Source organism: Scyliorhinus torazame, chromosome 9 (genome assembly GCF_047496885.1).
Source record: "Scyliorhinus torazame isolate Kashiwa2021f chromosome 9, sScyTor2.1, whole genome shotgun sequence".
Taxonomy (NCBI): domain Eukaryota; kingdom Metazoa; phylum Chordata; class Chondrichthyes; order Carcharhiniformes; family Scyliorhinidae; genus Scyliorhinus; species Scyliorhinus torazame.
The window spans coordinates 35095227-35115133 of record NC_092715.1 but is presented as its reverse complement, the minus strand read 5'-3'; the positions used below and the strand labels follow the sequence as shown (position 1 = coordinate 35115133).

General features: G+C 50.2%; 1 protein-coding gene across 2 annotated transcripts in view; it reads left to right on the top strand.

Annotated features, from left to right (window-relative positions):
* The window catches only part of hpgd (15-hydroxyprostaglandin dehydrogenase), a 146533-nt gene that overhangs the window by 12854 nt on the left and 113772 nt on the right, over positions 1-19907 (top strand). Inside the window, exon 5 of one of the 2 annotated variants that reach the window (XM_072515778.1) lies at positions 12640-13163. The exons of the other annotated variant lie outside the window; for it this stretch is intronic. Within the exon in view, the coding sequence (XP_072371879.1) occupies positions 12640-12650 (11 nt within the window). The 3' untranslated portion in view covers positions 12651-13163. Of the gene's footprint in view, positions 1-12639; positions 13164-19907 lie in introns of those variants that run through there. 2 annotated transcript variants of the gene reach the window in all.

The following is a 19907-nucleotide window of genomic DNA, read 5'->3' as shown; positions in this document are numbered from 1 at the left end:
CCGCCGCACTAGTTTTCTACCGCACCACCCGGCGGGAGCTCGGAGCCGCTGCCGCGGTGGCTGTCCTGGTGTGAGATGCGGTGGATCAGACTCCGGGGGAGCCTGCACGACGACCAGGCCCGCGATTGGGGCTACCGACCGGGGGGGCGTGCGCATTCTGAAGGGGGCCCACCTCCTTCCGCGGGGGCCTGCTGTGTGGCTCCGCTATGTTGCGTGGCGCTGGCGCGGAAACGGCCACCATGCGCCAGCGCGGAAATGGCCACCACGCACATGCGCCAGGGCGGAAATGGCCACCACGCGCATGCGCCGGGGCGGAAACTGCCACCACGCGCATGCACTGGGGCGGAAAAGGCCACCACGCGCATGCGCAGACCCGCATCAGCAGTGCAGGGCCACATATCGCCGCTGGAGCAGCGCGCAGCACTCCGCGGCCATGCTGGCACCCTGTGGCCCACTGAATCGCTGGGCCAAGAAACCTGTTGACGCCGGCATGAAACACTCGGGTGTTTACGCCGGCGTCAACACTTGACCGGGATTTTGGAGAATCCCGGCCGGGGTTTTGCATTGTGGGCCGCCCCACGCGGTCAGGAAATCCCCCAGCGTGGGTGCGCTGCCAGCACAACAGAGAACAGGGCAGCACTGTAGCATTGTGGATAGCACAATTGCTTCACAGCTCCAGGGTCTCAGGTTCGATTCCGGCTTGGGTCACTGTCTGTGCGGAGTCTGCACATTTTCCCCGTGTGTGCGTGGGTTTCCTCCGGGTGCTCCGGTTTCCTCCCACAGTCCAAAGATGTGCAGGTTAGGTGGATTGGCCAATGATAAATTGCCCTTAATGTCCAAATTGCCCTTGGTGTTGGCTGGGGTTACTGGGTTATGGGGATAGGGTGGAGGTGTGGACCTTGGGTAGGGTGCTCTTTCCAAGAGCCGGTGCAGACTCGATGGGCTGAATGGCCTCCTTCTGCACTGTAAATTCTATGAAATCTATGAAATCTCGACAGCGGAGAATCCATCCCCTTACCTTTATCCTGACCAATATTTATCCTTCAACCGACATCACATTGTTAAAAAAAACAGATGATTTAGAATATGTAGAGTCCCTACATTGCAGAAGGAGGCCATTCAACTCATCGAGTCTGCACCGACCCTCCAAAAGAGCACCCTCCCCAGGCCCACTCCCTTCCACAACCCCGTGCATTGATCATAGCCAGTCCACCTAACCTGCACATCTTTAGACTGTGGGAGGAAATTGGAGCACCTGTGGGAAACCCACGCAAATACGGCGAGAAGGTGCAAACTCCACACAGACTGCCACTCCAGGTTGGAATTGCACCTTGGTCCCTGGCACTGGGAGAGCAGTGCTTGCCACCGTGTCGTCCATTATCATATTGCTGTTTGTGGAAGCTTGCTATGCGCAAATTGGCTGCTGAATTTCCCACATTAGAACAGTGTCTACACGGTGTTGCAGTGGTTAGTACTGCTGTCTCACGCTGCCGAGGACCCGGGTTCAACCCCAGCGTCGGGTCGCTGTCCGTATGGAGTTTGCACGGACTCCCCGTGTCTGCGTGGGTCTCACCTCCACAACCCAAAAGATGTGCAGGGTAGATGGATTAGCCACGCTAAATTTCCCCTTAATTGGAACAATTTAAAAAAAGAACAGTGTCTATACTACAACTGTACTTTGCTGTCTGACACATCCTGAGGTTGTGACAGGAATGCAAATCATTGTGTTCTGAAGAAGGGATCAGTTCAAAACATCTTTTGTCTATTCTCTCGGTGAACGAAGCATGATCTGTCATGTATTGCAAGAGGTTTCAAAATTTAAAATATTTTCAATGCTTCTCGTCACTTTTTGTCAATAATATTTATGACAGCATTACACTCAGCATCACATTTTATGTAGAATTAACCATGGGTTTCTGGACATTTAAACATCATTTTAATATCAATGGGATTTAAGTCAACATTGTCCCATCCTCCAATTTTTCAGGATACATATTTTCTGATAGTTTCCTTCAGTTTTCTGATCAGATTTGTAGCGCTGGCAGAGTGAAATCTGTAATCATGAACCTTTGGTTGTCATTGGTAAACTTTGCAAGGGAAGCTTTGTGATGTTTTCTTTCCCCATCCATTCAGTGACAAAGAGAAGGAAATGTTCTAAATATAACACTGACCAATGGTGTTTGCTGACGTGGTGTCTTGGCACTCAGATCTTCGCCATCGGTAAATAGCCTTTCTCAGAAGCTAATATGCACAAGGTAGGGCAGCTCTTTAAAAGCTGTGGGGCGAAACGCTCCCAAAAGATGACTTGTGTTATTTTGGGTGGGTTTGGCGGGGTGATTCCCATCGGGTGTTTGGGTGTGATCGAGACCGGTATTCACCCACACGTAGTCAATTTTTTGGAGCTTGGGAAGTTTCTCACTGGAAAGTCCCACATTTATCATTATTTCTGGAGTGGGGAACCAAAGATGCCAGCAAGACCGGTTCCTCGGAGATCGGGGCATTCGTTATAAAGGGTACCCGGATCCCAAAGTGAAGATGAAGGTGTGTTCCCCCCCCCCCCCCCCCCCCCCCCCCCCCCACCGCACCCCCCCACCCCAAGTGAGCATACCCGGCTATGGGGTCACTGAGGGCTGCCAAACTTTAAGCCCACCTCCCCCTTTCAGCCAGCCCCCTTCATACCCACCCTTCATACACCCCTTCAGGCTCCCCGCCATGGCCCCGATAGGCCACACCACCTGGCACTGCCAACATGGCATCCTAGCACTGCCTTGTCCCCAACCAGCCGGGCGCCCCAATGATCTCCGAGCCCCCCTGGCATGGCCATCATGCATGGTCCCCATTGACGGAGACCAGTGTTGATTCGCGCCGGCCTCACACTGCACCGGTGGGGCCAGTGAATCCCGGGAGCCGGGAGACTCCAGCCTCGACTAGGCTACACATATTTAAATAAGTTTTAAGACTCATTTAAATATGCTGATTGCATCATGCCCGGCAGGGGCATGATCCAGATCGTGTTGGGTGTCACGGATCAGGATCATCGCAATCATTTCAGCGCCTGGCACGAACCCTGTTTAGAGGGTCCGGAATTGGCGCCGGGTGCAATACTGCCAGAGAATAAATGCCTGTGGTTTCTGATAATTTTGCATGTTGGGGAATTTGTCACAACTAACATACTCTCAAGCCAACGCACTATTGTAACTGCTCAAAGTTAAAATACGATTGGCATATTCTCATTGCATTATGATTGGTGAGTTGGAGGATATGCAACTTTAGTCAGTTGGTAGTACAGAGGACTGCTGAAAAGAAATTACATACATCAGGACTGATCCAAGAATGCCAAATTTCAAAGGGAACAATAATTTATCTTTTTTTTGTTTTATTCATTCATTGGATGTGGGCGTCGCTGGCAGGGCCTGCATTTATTGCCCATGAACAGAGTGCCATTTCAGAGTGCTGTAGATCTAGAGTCAAAGGTCATTGATGGCTTGCACCAATGGAGGTTGAGATCTCCTATCCTGCTCCAGGAAAACCTCCAGCCCACTGTCCTAGCAATCTAGAGCAGGGCATTTCAAACTGAAGGTGTCGGGAGAGTTGCGGAGCGATCGGTTGCGGCTTTCCCGGTTGCAAGTGAAGCACTCAATGGCCGCGACCAGACTTTAAGAATGCCTGCTGCGACCTGCTTTTAGGTTGAGAATGGTGGCTGTGACTAGCCTTTAAATGCGAACGCTGGAGTCTTCCCGCCAGAAGTGGCAGCAGAGAGCAGGTCATGCGCCTGGCACATACACTGATGTTCTGCACCCTGTGCATCTGTGCATTGGGTGCAGAATCACAGAGGAGAGATTCCTCCATTTTGTAGCTGCCAGCAAACGAGTAACAGGACTGTGACGAGGTGAACACGGGTAATTTTATAATAAGGAAGAGAGAGCCAGAGACACAAACAGTCCAGGATCTCAAAACTGAATATGCTGGAGAGAACTGCTCAGGAGCGTCCATGGCAGGACAAACAGCGCTGTGAGCTGTATACAGAGCTCCAGGACCTCTAGTGAAAATCATATAAAGAAGAAATTGAAACCAACGCAGCTGTGGGGAGAAAGTGCAAACTCCACACAGTCAGTCACCGAAGGCCGGAATTGGACGCGGGTCCCTGGCGCTGTGAGGCAGCAGTGCTGACCACTGTGCCACCATGCCACCCGATCAATCGTGATCAAAACGAATGACGGAGCAGAGTCGATGGGTTGTGTTGTCTACTCCTGTTCCTATTTCTTATGTCCTCATGGTCGCGACAGAGAGGATAAAGAGAGTCTCTCCACAGAAGGCACTGCTCACCAAAGGTTTACCAGGAACACCCCTCCAACATCTACCTCAGACACGTGCATTGCCTGATTTAAGAAGGAGTGGTCACAAAACTGAGCCCCGTTCCTTCCCTATGTACGGTATGCATTGTTTGTACAGCATGCATGAAACAATACTTCTCACTGTATACGAATACATGTGACAATAAATCAAATCAAATCAAAGTTTCTCACACATTAGTGAAGATCGCACTGCCAGTGGTCACAGCATTAAACTTCTGAGACCAAATCATTCGAGACTGAGTTAGGCAATCTAGCAAATGTCTCTCAGTATACCATCCAACACTAAAAATCCAGGAGTACATGGAGGCTCTGTATGTGAAGCAAGGCATTGTCTTACAGGCCGATTTCATTGTTAAATGTAGATGCCAAGGTGCTGGCGAAGGTCTTAGCCACGAGAATTGAGGATTGTGTGCCGCAGGTGATCCACGAAGACCAGACGGGGTTCGTGAAGGGGAGGCAGTTGAACGCGAATGTGCGGAGGCTCCTGAACGTTATTATGATGCCGGCGAGGGAGGGGGAGGCGGAGATAGTGGCGGCGATGGACACTGAGAAAGCCTTCGATAGGGTAGAGTAGGGGCACTTGTGGGAGGTGCTGAAGAGGTTCGGGTTTGGGGAGGGGTTCATCAGGTGGGTTAGGCTGTTGTACGAGGTCCCGATGGCGAGTGTGGCCACGAACAAGAGGAGATCTGAGTACTTTCGATTGCATCGAGGGACGAGGCAGGGGTGTCTCTTTTCCCCCCTGCTCTTCGCGCTGGCGATTGAACCCCTGGCTATGGCACTGAGAGAGTCGAGGAACTGGAAGGGGTTGGTGTGGGGTGTGGAGGAGCATAGGGTGTCGCTCTATGCGGACGACTTGCTGCTATATGTGGCGGACCCGGTGGGGGGAATGCCAGAGGTAATGAGGATCCTCAGGGAGTTCGGGGATTTCTCAGGGTACAAGCTCAACATGGGGAAGAGCGAGTTGTTCGTGGTTCACCCAGGGGACCAGGAGAGGGGGATTGGCGAGCTCCCACTAAAAAGGGCGGAGAGGAGCTTCAGGTATTTGGGGGTCCAGGTGGCCAGGAGCTGGGGGGCCCTGCATAGACTTAATTTCACGAGGCTGGTGGAGCAAATGGAGGAAGAGTTTAAGAGGTGGGACGCGTTGCCGCTGTCCCTGGCGGGTAGGGTGCAGTCAGTCAAGATGACGGTGCTCCCAAGGATTTTGTTCCTGTTCCAGTGCCACCCCATTCTTATCACGAAGGCCTTCTTTAGGCGGGTCAACAGGAGCATAACGGGGTTTGTGTGGGAGCGAGGGACTCCGAGGGTGAGAAGGGTGTTCCTGGAGTGCAGTAGGGACGGGGGGGGGGGGGGGGGGGGGGGGGGCTGGCGCTGCCCAACCTCTGTGAGTACTACTGGGCTGCCAATGCGGCGATGGTGCGCAAGTGGGTGATGGAGGGGGAGGGGGCTGCATGGAAGAGGCTGGAGACGGCATCTTATGAGGGTACGAGTCTGGAGGCACTGGCAACGGCACCACTGCCGCTCCCTCCAATGTGGTATAACACAAGCCCGGTGGTGGCGGCTGCCCTCAAAATTTGGGGGCAATGGAGGCGGCACAGGGGGGAAGTGGGGGCCTTGGTGTGGACCCCGATGCGGGGGGACCACCGGTTTGTCCCAGGGAGAATAGATGGAGGGTTTTTGGGGTGGCACAAAGCAGGGATAAGAAGGTTGGGGGACCTGTTTGTGCATCGGAAGTTCGCGAGCCTGGGTGAGCTGGAGGAGAAGTACGGGCCCCCCCCGGGAAACACTTTTCGGTATCTACAGGTAAGGGCATTTGCCAGGCGGCAAGTGGTGGAATTCCCGCTGCTGCCGCCACGTACGGTACAGGACAGGGTGCTCTCGGGGCGTGGGTTAGAGCGGGGAAGATCTCGGCAATATACCAGGTGATGCAGGAGGAGGAGGAGGCCTCGGTGGAGGTGCCGAAAGGTAAGTGGGAGGAGGAGTTGGGGGAGGAGATCGAGGAGGGGACGTGGGCAGATGCCCTAGGGAGGGTGAACTCTTTGTCTTCGTGCACGAGGCTCAGCCTCATACAGTTTAAGGTGCTGCACTGGGCACACATGACCGGGACAAGGATGAGCCGGTTTTTTGGGGGTGAGGACAGGTGTGTTAGGTGCTCAGGGAGCCCAGCAAACCACACCCATATGTTCTGGGCATGCCCAGCGCTGGAGGAATTTTGAAAGGGCATAGCGAGGACGGTGTCGAGGGTGGTAGGATCCAGGGTCAAACCGGGCTGGGGGCTCGCAATATTTGGGGTTGCAGAGGAGCCGGGAGTGCAGGAGGCGAAAGAGACCGGTATTCTGGCCTTTGCGTCCCTGGTAGCCGCGCGAAGGATTCTTCTTCAGTGGAAGGATGCGAGGCCCTCAAGCGTGGAATCCTGGATCAACGATATGGCGGAGTTTATTAAATTGGAGAGGATGAAATTTGCCTTAAGGGGATCAATGCAAGGGTTCATCAGGCGGTGGCAACCGTTCTTGGACTTCCCGTCAGAACGGTAGACAATGGTCAGCAGCAGCAGCAACCCGGGGGGGAGGGGGGGGGGGTTCTATTTTATTTTTGTTTGTCTATACTGGGGGATCTGAGGGGGTGTGTATATTTGCTATGTTTGCTATGTGTTTCGGAGGGTGTTAATATATTATGTATAGGGGAGGGGGGCACTGGGTTGTTTTGTTTTTTGTGTTTAATTTTATTGGGTTCCTTTTACATTTTGTTGTTGATATTTTGTGAAAACTTGAATTAAAAAGCAAGGCATTGTCACCATATTTACTCAAAGCTAAGTTAAGTGGGATGATCAGGCATATTTCTTTGTCATAATAATGGGCTTTCCATCCGTGTGAGTGATCATTGCGTACACCTGGTTATGAGGGCCCCCTATGTCAATGTAGAAAGCCATGGGAACCATGAGGCTCCCATTCCGGCTGTGTTTAGCTGCTGTGTCAGCATGTGCACAATCATGTCGATGAATACCAGTTACCCTGGCAACAGCCATGATGTTTTCATCCTGAGGCAGACTTGTCATTCGCACCGAGATAGGACCAGAGGGGTGGCTGCTCAGATAAGGCCCCCGCACCTGACTCATCTAGCAGGTCCTGAAATCCAGGATCTCGCTGCGCAAGCTCATTAGCATTCTCCTGTCAGCCACCCTATCGAACTTCTCATCTGCATCTCCTAAGCAGAACACGTCTGCAGTCTCGCCCTCCAGGGATCTGGCACACCAGCTAGCTTTTCCCGCTGGCCTCGCTGCACTCCACCGATGTCGAGTGACTGTGCAGATTTCCACTCTATACAGTTCTCCAAAGTTCCCACGGTGCCAGTGTCTGAGCTTCTTCCTGTGACTGTCAGATCAAGTGAGGGAGTTTCTTCCTCATTTAGGGTGGGGTTCCTCTCTCACTTCCCTCTGAGGCTGGGCAGGCCATAGCTCTCGTGCATCTGAAACCTCAAAATCAGATGGGCAAGGTTAGGACAACGGAAGTGGGCAACAGGGTAATGGAAAAAGAGGGTTCAATGATCAACATCAGCAGATGTTGTTGTATAACAGGATAGCAGGATGAAGGTGAACTGATGGTTAAGAAGTGGCATAAGGTGGCAATAGACAGTCATGCTGGATGCTGTCAGCCATGCTGAATACTGCGGATTATCTCCCAGAAAGATTCATGATGCATAGCATAACCCTCTTGGTAGTGCTCAGGGGTGTCTGGCCCCCTATTATTTCTGCTGTGCTCCATTCCGCTGCAGGTTCGATTCCGGCTTGGGTCACTGGCTGTGCGGAGTCTGCATGTTCTCCCCGTGCGTGCGTGGGTTTCCTCCGGGTGCTCCGGTTTCCTCCCACAGTCCAAAGATGTGCAGGTTAGGTGGATTGGTCATGATAAATTGCCCTTAGTGTCCAAAATTGCCCTTAGTGTTGGGTGGGGTTGTGGGGATAGGGTGGAGGTGTTGACCTTGGGTAGGGTGCTCTTTCCAGGAGCCGGTGCAGACTCGATGGGCCGGGTGGCCTCCTTCTGCACTGTAAATTCTATGATAATCTATGATTAATATAGGACAAAGGTTGGGCACAACATCGTGGGCCGAAGGGCCTGTTCTGTGCTGTATTCTTCTATGTTCTATGTCACCATGTCCTGCAGCAGAGAGAGAAGGGTATCGGTGATTGTGCAGCCTGCTTTTGAGCGATTTGCCTGCGATAGCTGAATAGCTGGAGCTTTGTGGAAGCTGTGAGAGGAGGGTGTGACACTGGCATCGTTGGAAGATGGCTGGGGTAGAGTACCTGAATATTAGGCCTGAGCTAATAGCCAGAGGGGCAGATGGTGGCATGGCAGGAAAACTGACCTTGACAAATCAGATGAGGTCATTGACATTCTTGTGGCACAGTGGAAACCAGACTCGGGTTGACCTCCATGGTCATCTGTCCCCATTCCCTTCAGAGTGTGGCCCCTGATGGCTTTGTGGCTTCCATCTCGAAACATGACCTCTGTGCTCTTGTCAACCTCCATGACGAAGGTCTCCAGTGTCACCTCTATGAATCTGGGCACCCTCAGTCAGCCCTGGTGTTCCATGTGCTTTGTTCAAATCAGCGTACTTACTTCCTTTCAGTCATTGATGCTCCTTTTTAAGAGGGGCCGATCACCTTTTCCACTAGGCCCCATTTGGAGCATTTAACCAGCAGTGTGAGCCCTACCTGGCTGAATGATACAATTAGGTAGTTAATTGGACAGCTTGAGGTTTGCCCACTGCTGGTGGGTCAGGAAAAATGGGCGCCGACAAGTTTTTAGCGCCTGTTTGGAAAGCACATATTAGATAGGCCTGGAGCAAAATTTCATGATGCTCTTCCATGGTCAACTTATTGCAAGGAGATTGGAGTACAGAAATAACTATGACTTGCCACATTTGTACCGGGTTTTGGTGAGATTGCATCTGGAATACTATGTGCAGTTTTCATCTCCAAATTCAAGAAAGGATATGTTTGCATTGACAGTGGTACAGTGAAGGTTCAACAGGTTAGATCCTGGGAGAGGGGGTTGTCCTGTGATAGGCTGAGAAAATTGGGTTTATGTTCTTTGGTGTTTAGAAGACTGAGAGATAATCGTTTTGAAAACTACAAAGTTCTGAAGGGCTTGGTAGGGTGGACTCAGAGATTGTTTCTGCAGGTCGTGGAAGATTAAAAAACGGGGTATCGAAAACCAGGGGCAACAGTATCAGGATAATGGGCCAATCATTGAAGACTGAAATAAGGAGAAATTACTTCACTGAAAGAGTTGTGAATATTTGGAATTCTCTACTCCAGAAGGTTGTGAATACTCCATCATTGAATATCTTTAAGGCTGGGATGGACTGAGTGTCTCAGGGAATTAAGGGATACGGAGAGTAGGCTGCAAAATGGAGTTGAAGTCCCAATATCAACCATGATCATATTGAATTGCGTAGCAGGCTCAAAGCGTCGTACAGTCTACACAGAATCATCGAATCACTACAGTCCAGAAGGAAGCCGTTCAGCTCATTGGGTCTCCACCGACTCTCTGAAAGAGCCCCCTACCTAGGTCCACGCCCCACTCTAACCCTGTAACCCAGTAACCGCACCGCACCTTTGAATGCTAAGGGACAATTTAGCGCGGCCAATCCACGTCACCTGCACATCTTTGGACTGTGGGAGCAAACCGGAGACCGTGTAAACTCCACACAGTCACCCGAGGCTCGTGGGAGGCAGCAGCGCTAACCACTGTGCCGCCCTGCCTACTTCTTATGTCGTTAATGCTGGGTCAAGCAAACAATTGATTTGGACACCAACACAAAAGCAAAATATTGCAGATGCTAGAAATACTCAGCAGGCCAGGCAACATCTGTGGAGAGAAAAGCAAAGATAATGGAAGGAATTTTCCGGTTTTTTTGGACTAAGTGTCAACTAGGTGGGAAAAGTCAGCTGTGGAGCCAGCAGGCAGCACACTTCATCGGAGAAAATTCTGGAGGTCCCACGACATCACGCTGGCAGCCTCCAGCAACGACAGCTTTCCAGAGATCAGGGCACCCTTTTTGAAGGGCACCCCTATCTCAGGATAATAGGATTAAGGAAAAAGTACCCCCCCCCCAATGTACATGCACCCCAGGGAATCCCCATCCACAGACATAAGGAAAACTCCCCCCCCCCCCCACCCCACACATGCCCCCCCCTCCCCCGATGTGGATGCCTTCTCTGAGCTTGAGCCTAGGGTCCCTTCAATCAAGATCTATTGTCCTCTGAAACACTCTTGTCTGACCAGTATTACCCCATTATAGAATCAGATGGCTTCTTTGTAGTCTGTTGTACTGCAAGGGGCTGTTTAGCACAGGGCTAAATTGCTGGCTTTGAAAGCAGACCAAGGCAGGCCAGCAGCACGGTTCAATTCCCTTAACAGCCTCCCCGAACAGGCGCCGGAATGTGGCGACTAGGGGCTTTTCACAGTAATTTCATTTGAAGCCTACTTGTGACAATAAGCAATTTTCATTTCATTTCATTTCAAAGTTAATCACCTCCTGTCTGGAAGCCAGTTACATATTCATAGCATGGGGCTGGGTCCTCAGCTGTCGAGATTCTCCATTGCGCCGGCAGCCAGGGGTTTCCTGAAGGCGTGGGGGCTGCCCACAATGGGAAACCCCATTGGCCGGCTGGCTAGATGGAGAATCTGGGGGGGCGGGCCACACCAGAAACCTGGTACAGCGGGACGGAGAGTCACGCCCATGGTGTTGTGTAAACGTGATACCTACTGTGAGTGGGCAATCACAAAGACAATATAGTGGTAATGCGTCTCTGTGTTGACATAAGTGCAGTGCAATTGCAGATGGCCAGCATCAATTCCAGCCAGGGCCTCATTTGGCAGTTTCTGGCCTATGTGGTTTTTCCCCCTTTTCAGCCTGTTCCTAGTACCACTGCCCTCTGGAACGGTGTGGCAAGCCACTTGACACAAGGGCAATTAGGGATGGCCAACAAATTATGGCCTTGCCACCGACGCCTACAATCCCATGAAAGAATCAGTTCATGGGACAAATAACCAAACCAAAGATGTGTCCAATAGAGCTGCGGATGGCAGAACGATGAACAGCTGTTTTCCAAATAGGTTCTGTTTTTTTTCTCTATCTTTTCCCCTTGTCTTTTATTCCCCTTTTGAGCGTCAGCTGTCCATGATATTGCCATTTACATCTCCTCCAGGCACATCTTTATGTCTCTTCCCCTTACCTACACCTATTGGTCCTGCAACACCAACGTTTATGTTATTTTATCTTTCCTGTCCCTCACACTATCGCAGATCTCCCTTTTGGCTTCTTTTCCATCGCATCCTCCCTCCTCTCGCTGCTTAAAGCCTATTACATTTCTGTCGTTACCCAGCTCCGATGAAAGAACATCGACTCAACAGGTTTCAAGAGTTCGGCAAAGTGAGGCCATTCAAGCATTATCTTGCTGCCTCTGAGTTTCCTCTTGCAGAAGTCAGTAACAAATTTAGCTTGTTCCCAGGGAAACAAACATCCTCTGTGGCTTGTCATTCTTGCTGAGCTGTCATCTATGCTTTAACATTGTTGTTTTTGGATTCGGAGGCGCATTTTACAGATTTGCAAAGCTCCGCAAAGGATGCGAAAGAGAGTGCAGATGAGATTTGCTGGAATGGTAACGGAAAAAGCTCTTCAGTTATGTCAAGGGGCTGAGATGAGCTGGGAGCAGAACAAAAAGTGCTGGAAAATCTCAGCACGTCTGACAGCATAATAGAATCATAGAAGTTACAGTGCAGAAGGAGGCAATTTGGCCCATCGAGTCTGCACCGGCCCTTGGAAAGAGCACCTTACTTAAGCCCACACCTCCACCCTCTTCCTGTAACCCCACCTAACCTTTTTGGACACAAAGGGTAATTTAGCATGACCAATCCACCTAACCTGCACATCTTTGGACTGTGGGAGGAAACCGGAGCACCCGGAGGAAACCCACACAGGCACACAGAGAATATGCAAACTCTGCACAGACAGTGACCCAAGCCAGGAATCGAACCCGGGACCCTGGAAACTGTGAAGCAGCTGTGCTAACCACTGTGCTACCGTGCTGCGCATGTGTGAAGAGAGAATCAGAGTTCATGTTTTGAGTTCATATGACTTCTTCATAACTGAAGAGTGGTAGGACTGTGATGGGCTTAAAGCTGTTCATTACGATCCCGGACCAGACCCGGCAACAGCGCCTATACTTCCTCAGGAAACTAAGGAAATTCGGCATATCCACATTAACCCTTACCAACTTTTACAGATGCACCATAGAAAGCATCCTATCGGGCTGCATCACAGCCTGGTATGGCAACTGCTCGACCCAGGACCGCAAGAAACTTCAGAGAGTCGTGAACACCGCCCAGTCCATCCACAAACCTGCCTCCCATCCATTGACTCCATCTACACCTCCCGCTGCCTGGGGAAAGCGGGCAGCATAATCAAAGATCCCTCCCACCCTGCTTACTCACTCTTCCAACTTCTTCCATCGGGCAGGAGGTACAGAAGTCTGAGAACACGTACGAACAGACTCAAAAACAGCTTCTTCCCCATTGTCACCAGACTCCTAAATGACCCTCTTATGGACTGACCTCATTAACACTACACCCTGTATGCTTCATCCGATGCCAGTGCTTATGTAGTTACATTGTATATGCTGTGTTGCCCTATTATGTATTTTCTTTTATTCCCTTTTCTTCCCATGTACGTAATGATCTGTTGAGCTGCTCGCAGAAAAATACTTTTCACTGTACCTCGGTGCACGTGACAATAAACAAACCAATCCAATCCAGACCCCAACATTTTCTGGGTTCCCGGACAAAAACCCCAACATTTTTTAATTTGGAAGACTGAGAGGAAAGGACACTTTGCTCCAAGAGTGAATCCACGCACAAATAGGGATGTAGTATATTAAAACAAACTTTATTATTAACACAGGATTAAAATAACATCATAAAATAAATAACTTACAATTATTGTTAAATAATGTTTAACAATAAAATAAAACACTTACTTTCCTAAATCTCCCAAACAAGGTGAATGGAACACCATTGCCGCAGCCTGCCAGGCAGTCATGCCACTGCGCATGCTCACTGTGAATTTAGCGCCATGCGTCATTTGGGTACCACCCAAGCAACCCCCTTGGTACCCTCTGGGCCCAGTTGACCCATCAACAGGATGGGCGCGCTCCAGTGCAACCAGTGCCATCTTGTTGACTGGGATGAGTGTGGGGAGTGAAGTGTGTACATTCGGCAGCAGCTTGGGAGCCTCTCGAGTGTCAATTCCGACCCCGGCGAATCCGACACCATTTTCCATTGGGATCGATCGTGCTCCACGGTGCTAGCCCCACAGCAGTCCAGCTGTGGTGCCAGTTGTGCTGTTGGAGAACTCCACAAAACCTTTGTCAACAGGGATTGTGAATCCGGCTGAATGTTTCTAATTATCTACTCCCCAGAAATCATAACAAAAGGACTTGTCCTTTTAAACAGAAGCATGGAAGCAACTCACTTAGAGTTTCCCGCTTGACCAATCACAGGGTCCACGGCATCAAATACACGTTTGTCAGGACTGGCACCAGTTCACACCCACATGATTCCCAGCCCAGAGGGCCCTGATGAATAAGCTCAGCCTGAACAAGGATTGAACCCGCACTGCTGGCCTTGTTCTGCATCATAAACCACAGCATATACTGGCAGTGTCCAACAGTGGCTTCACCTTCCAGTACTACCCATCTCCTGTAAGTTCTACCCCTGCCCGGCTGCCAGCCTGGCTCTGGTGAAACCACCTCGGTGCCGAGCAGCCACCCCTCCTGCACTGCCCAGCTTCTAATCCGACTCCAGTGACAATTGGGAACTGCCTGCACTCCCAGCACTGGCCAGTAGTCTCGGAGGCAGGACTATTCCCAGACGAGAACAGAAATCTCGGATTGAGGCAGCTAATGGCCCAATGGTCGTTAAATCAGCTTGGAGCTTTCCAGCCACGCGGAGGTAGGCTCACACCTGAATTTTAAGCCAGGTCAGGACCACGTTCTGCACGGGAAATTCCACCCTTTGTATGGGGAGTAAAATGCGCTCCTTTCCAAATGCAAGTGTAAAAGTCTTACATTTTTGTTTGGGGAAAGCAGAGGAAATAGCTCTGTATATACCCAATTGAACTTGCAGCTTGACAGATTCAACCAATTTCATGGTTTAATCCCGGTGGCACTGTTGTGGGCCTGTGTTCCTGGCTGACTGTCTTCTGTGTTTCTGAGACCTAGTCAGTGGGTGTCATCTCCATTGAATTTATTAATTGGTGTTATGTATGTCTTCCAAGATTTTGGGCACGATTTAACGCCCCAAAAACAAAGTCCTGCTTTGGGCATGTGTAGTCGGTGCCGAGAACGGCATAGCTATCAAATGGGACTCACTTCTTGCACTGGGGCGCCATTTTTAAATGCTGTTCCGATTACATGACCACACTTGGACTCCCCATCCTGGCCTCCGGACTCCCCCAGTGTCCCAACTTACCTCTTGTGGGGTGGGGGGGTTGGGGGGGTGGGGGGGGGGGGGGGGGTCCTCACCCCACCTCATAAGGGCAGGACACTCCCAGGCCCGATCGCTGGCACAGACAGCCTGGCACTCTGGCAGTGCCAAGGCTCCCAGGTGCCAGTGGGAGGGCCAGGATACCACCCTGCCCAGAGCCCAACTACCAGAGGGCCTCCGATGGCTTGGGAGAATCTGCACAGGTGCCGTTACGGATGTTCCACATTTGTGTGGACCAGAGCTACACGGCGCCATGACGAGGCTTCTCAGGCATGGGCGTTCATTCCCATGTCTCGGGAGAATCAGGTGCTGACATGTTTAAAGAAGCCGAATGGCTCACTTAAATATGGAAATCTGGATCCCAGTGAGGGCAAGATCCAGATCGCGATGTCTCACGAGATCTCGTTAGATCTTGCAAGGCATTCCAAGCTTCGCAAATCCCCAGATTTAACGGCCTCATTGTGTCACTGAGTCAGGTGCAATGAGGCCGTTCGATCACGCCCTTTATTTTTATCTTACATTTTGGGGGCAATTCTCCCAAATGGAGCCCAAGTGTTCGCGCCGTAGTGAACTCCGTCGCGTTTCACGACGGCGGGCGGGCCCGGGTACGACCTATTCTGTCCCCCACAGGGGGCCAGCACGGCACTGGAGCGGTTCACGCTGCTCCAGCCTCCTTTCCGGCACCAAATGGGCGCCGCGCCAACCCGCGCAGGCGCAGTTGGGCCGCGCTAACCTGCGTATGCGCGGGGGACTTCTTTAGCGCGCCGGCCCTGACTCAACATGGCGTCGGTGTTCAGGGGCCCGGCCGCGCAGGGAAGTAGGCCCCGGGGGGAGAGGCCGGCCCGCCGATTGGTGGGCCCCGATCGCGGGCCAGACCCCATCGGAGGCCCCCACGGTGAAGGAGCCCCCCCCCCACAGGCCGCCCCCCCCCCCGACCATTCGCACAGAGTTCCCGCCGGCAGCGACTAGGGGTGAACGGCGCCGGCGGGACTCTGTCGTATCCGCACGGCCGCTCGGCCCATCGATTCCAGCGGCCGGCGCCGTGCCAAACGCGCCGGCGCAAATGGCGCCGATTCTCTGCACCTCGGAGAATCGCGCGCCAGCGTCGGGGCACCGTGGCGTGGTTGCGGCGATTCTCTGCCCGGCACAGGGCTCGGAGAATCGCCCCTGTGTATCTTGTTTTGGGACCTGCATCTTGTGTAAATTAAAGATAATTTATTGCATCTAGTTTCATTTTTTTTTTAGGCATATCGACTTTCTATAAAAACAATTTCTGCTCCAAATCACTTTGGACTCCTAGCGAGTTCAGTTTTGAACTCTGCCAAGGCACTGTAAATCTGAGTGAAATAATGTGACACCCATTTTGAGTTAATTTAGTTCTTGGAGACTCGGAGGAAATCCTGGATGGCAGGCAACCCCATTTCTCTGCCAAGGTCTCTCCCTGTGCACTCCCAGTGGGGGTCTCGGGACCTTTTTCCTACCTGACCTGAAGCTGTTGAGACCACCCTGCTATCTCTGGCTGCTAATTCCAAACAGATTATTCAACGTTTATCTGTCATGATTTTCCGTTCGCTGCGCTCGCTTACTGGTTGTTGCATGCTGCTGGACTTAAATCAATACCCTGATCCCGCCTTCCCCCACATCCTCTGATCTCTTTAGCCCCAAGAGCTATATCTAATTCTTTCTTGAAATGACACAACGTTTTGGCCTCAACTACTTTCTGTGGTAGCAAATTCCACAGATACACCATTCTCTGGGTGAAGAAATTTCGCCTCACCTCAGCCCTAAAAGGTCTACCCCTAGTTCTGGACTCCCACCACCCTCGGGTACATTCTTTCTGAATCTACCATGTCTAATTCTGTTAGAATTCTGTTAGAATTTTGTAAGTTTCTATCCCCTTTCACTCTTCTAAACTCCAATGAATGTAATCCTAACCAATTTAGTCTCTCCCCATATGACAGCGACTGATGCTTGAGGACACCAAAATCTTGCTGAGTATCCACCTCTCTCAATTTACATCCATTCAAACAATAATATAACTTCTTATTTTTGCTACCGAAGCGGATAACCTCACATTTATCACATAGGGGCTGGTTTAGCTCCCTGGGCTAAATCGCTGGCTTTTAAAACAGACCAGGGCAGGCCAGCAACACGGTTCCATTCCTGTACCAGTCTCCCCAAACAGGCGCCGGAATATGGCGACTCGGGGCTTTTCACAGCAACTTCATTTGAAGCCTACTTGTGACAATAAGCGATTTTCATTTTTCACTCATTTATCCACATAATGCTGAATCTGCCATGTATGTATGTGACCACTCATTCACCTATCCAAATCCCACAGAAGCATCTCTGCATCCTCCTCAGAGCTCACCCTCCCACCCAACATTGCAGCATTTGCAAATTTTGGAAGATGACCACCAATAGATCTACTATTTCTAGGACCACTTCCTTAAGTACTCTGGGATGAAGATTATCAGGCCCTGGAGATCTGTCTGCCTTCAGTCCCATTAATTTCCCTAGAACCATTTCTTTACTAATACTAATATAGTGGAATTGAAGCCGCTTTTAAAGAAGTGGCTTCAGGGGAATTTTGCCGGCAACGCTTCAGTTCTAAAGACCAGCTCAAAAAAACTCAACTCTAACACCTCCTCTTCTGCTTCCCAAAAGACATCTATTCAAAGAACTACAGCTCTCATCATGCATCTTTATTTTAATCATACTACGATTAAATTTGTGACTGATGGTCGATGAGTCATCATATTTTCAGTCACAGGTCCTGGCCAGATGGAATTATAGATGATGAGTCTGTTTCCATCAACTCACTTGCTTATAGTAAACCAGACCCATGTCACGTCAATGAAGGGCACATATCTCAGCTTATAAAATGAGAATAGTATTGGTCAGATTGACTTAAACTTCAATGACTTCTAATGAATAGTTCACGGTGATTACATTCCCATGGAGAAATCCATTTTTTATGACTTTGCATTCTAATATGGGCAGCACGGTAGCATTGTGGATAGCACAATTGCTTCACAGCTCCAGGGTCCCAGGTTCAATTCCGGCTTGGGTCACTGTCTGTGAGGAGTCTGCACACCCTCCCCGTGTGTGCGTGGGTTTCCTCCGGGTGCTCCGGTTTTCCCCCACAGTCCAAAGATGTGCAGGTTAGATGGATTGGCCATGATAAATTGCCCTTAGTGTCCAAAATTGCCCTTAGTGTTGGGTGGGGTTACTGGGTTATGGGGATAGGGTGGAGGTGTTGACCTTGGGTAGGGTGCTCTTTCCAAGAGCCGGTGCAGACCCGATGGGCCGAATGGCCTCCTTTTGCACTGTAAATTCTATGATCTATGATATTCTTCATATAGAAACTGAAGATGAATATTTCTAGGCAAGTCTTAACAGCGTCGATGTGGAGAGTTGTGTTCCCAGAAAGTCTTTTATCAAGAGTAAAAATGTTTAATTTTCTTGATGTTTGCACCTAATTCAAATTGAATGCTGATCTTTTCATGCATAGAATTGTACAGCACACAAACAGACCCAGCAGGTTTGTGCTCCACAGGAATCTCCATCCACCATGCTGCATGCTCACCCTGTCAGCATATCTTTCTATTCACTTCTGCTTCATGAGTTTATCGAGCTTCCCCTCTAAAAGAAATTTGTCCCGTGTGATGACAAGTTCCACTCTCTGCATGAGGACATTTCTCCCTGAATTTCCTATTGGATTTATCATTAACCTAACACCGGGTTTTCGTGGAGTTGGGAGGACTCTACGGGCCTTCAAATGTGGTGGACAGAACCCAGATGCAGAAGTCTCACTTCCATTTATTTTTAACAGTGGGAGAAAGGGGATGGAGTGTGATCCACATAGGGAGGCAACCCAACCTCAACAGGACCATTTGAACTTTGTGTTGAGTTGCAACAGATCCCATTTTTTGCTGTTGCCAGGACCCTAATCCACAAAGTCAGTGGCATTGATGCTATTTACACAATTCCTTGCTCTTCAAACATGCGGGGGAAAACGTGCTGATATTGTCAGTGTGAGTCATGTGATGTTGTTGAAAAGAATTGTTACGTTGTGAAGTTTTAACAGTGTTCATTGTTGATATTTTCTCAAGGCCTGTTATTGTGTCATTATGGATGTTTGGCTATGCTTCAACAGCTACAAGTATCCCAGCAGGAATTTCTGTGTTTATATAGTTTGAGTGACAGTTTAATGCTGCTGTTCAAGGATCATCTGTCGTTGCTGTGGCATCTGAACGGAAGTTTGTTCTCGAACTGATTAATCATTTGAGGAGATTTAAAAGCTTTGAATTGTTTTTTTTCTTACTGTGCATAAGTGGGAGTTGTACCAGACCTTTTGCTTTTTAAAATCGGAGTCTGACCACAGTAGATACTGAGTGAGTGGCTATGGTGGTGGCATGGAGGTCGGAATGGGTGGGGTGGGGCATTGAGTTGTCATCGAGATAGCATGGGGTAAAAGGGGGCATGGTGATTGGGTGGAGGACATGTGTTTACGTTGAGGTGATATGGAGTGGTTGAGGGGCTACGCAGGGTGAGGGCCAGAAGGCTGAAAAGCTTTTAAAACAATTGGGATAGAGGCCAAGAGAACTGAGTTTGGCCTTCTAACCAGACTGCCCTAGCACCCACCCACTACCCTCCTTTCGTCTGCCATGGCCATGCAGAATCTGCTTCCATCCCACCCTCTCCTCTGCAGAGTGAAAATCGGGTCTATTGGTGCCTTTCAAATTGGGAATTAAGTTGGGAAATTTCCCAACTTGAGCTGTCTGTCTCGAGCAAAAATCCAGCCCGCAAATTTTGGTTTTCCTTTCAAGTGAAGCATTCTCACTGCAGATACTCTGTGGAACTCAGACCTTTTTGTTAAGCAGCACATTGCTCTGAGCAAATGTCATTAGTCAGTTCTTCCATTGAGCAACTAGGTTGAGATCCAACAATATTCTTCCACAGCTCTCTCTGACCGCTTTCCTGGGTCTCTACCATTTGAGTAGTGAGC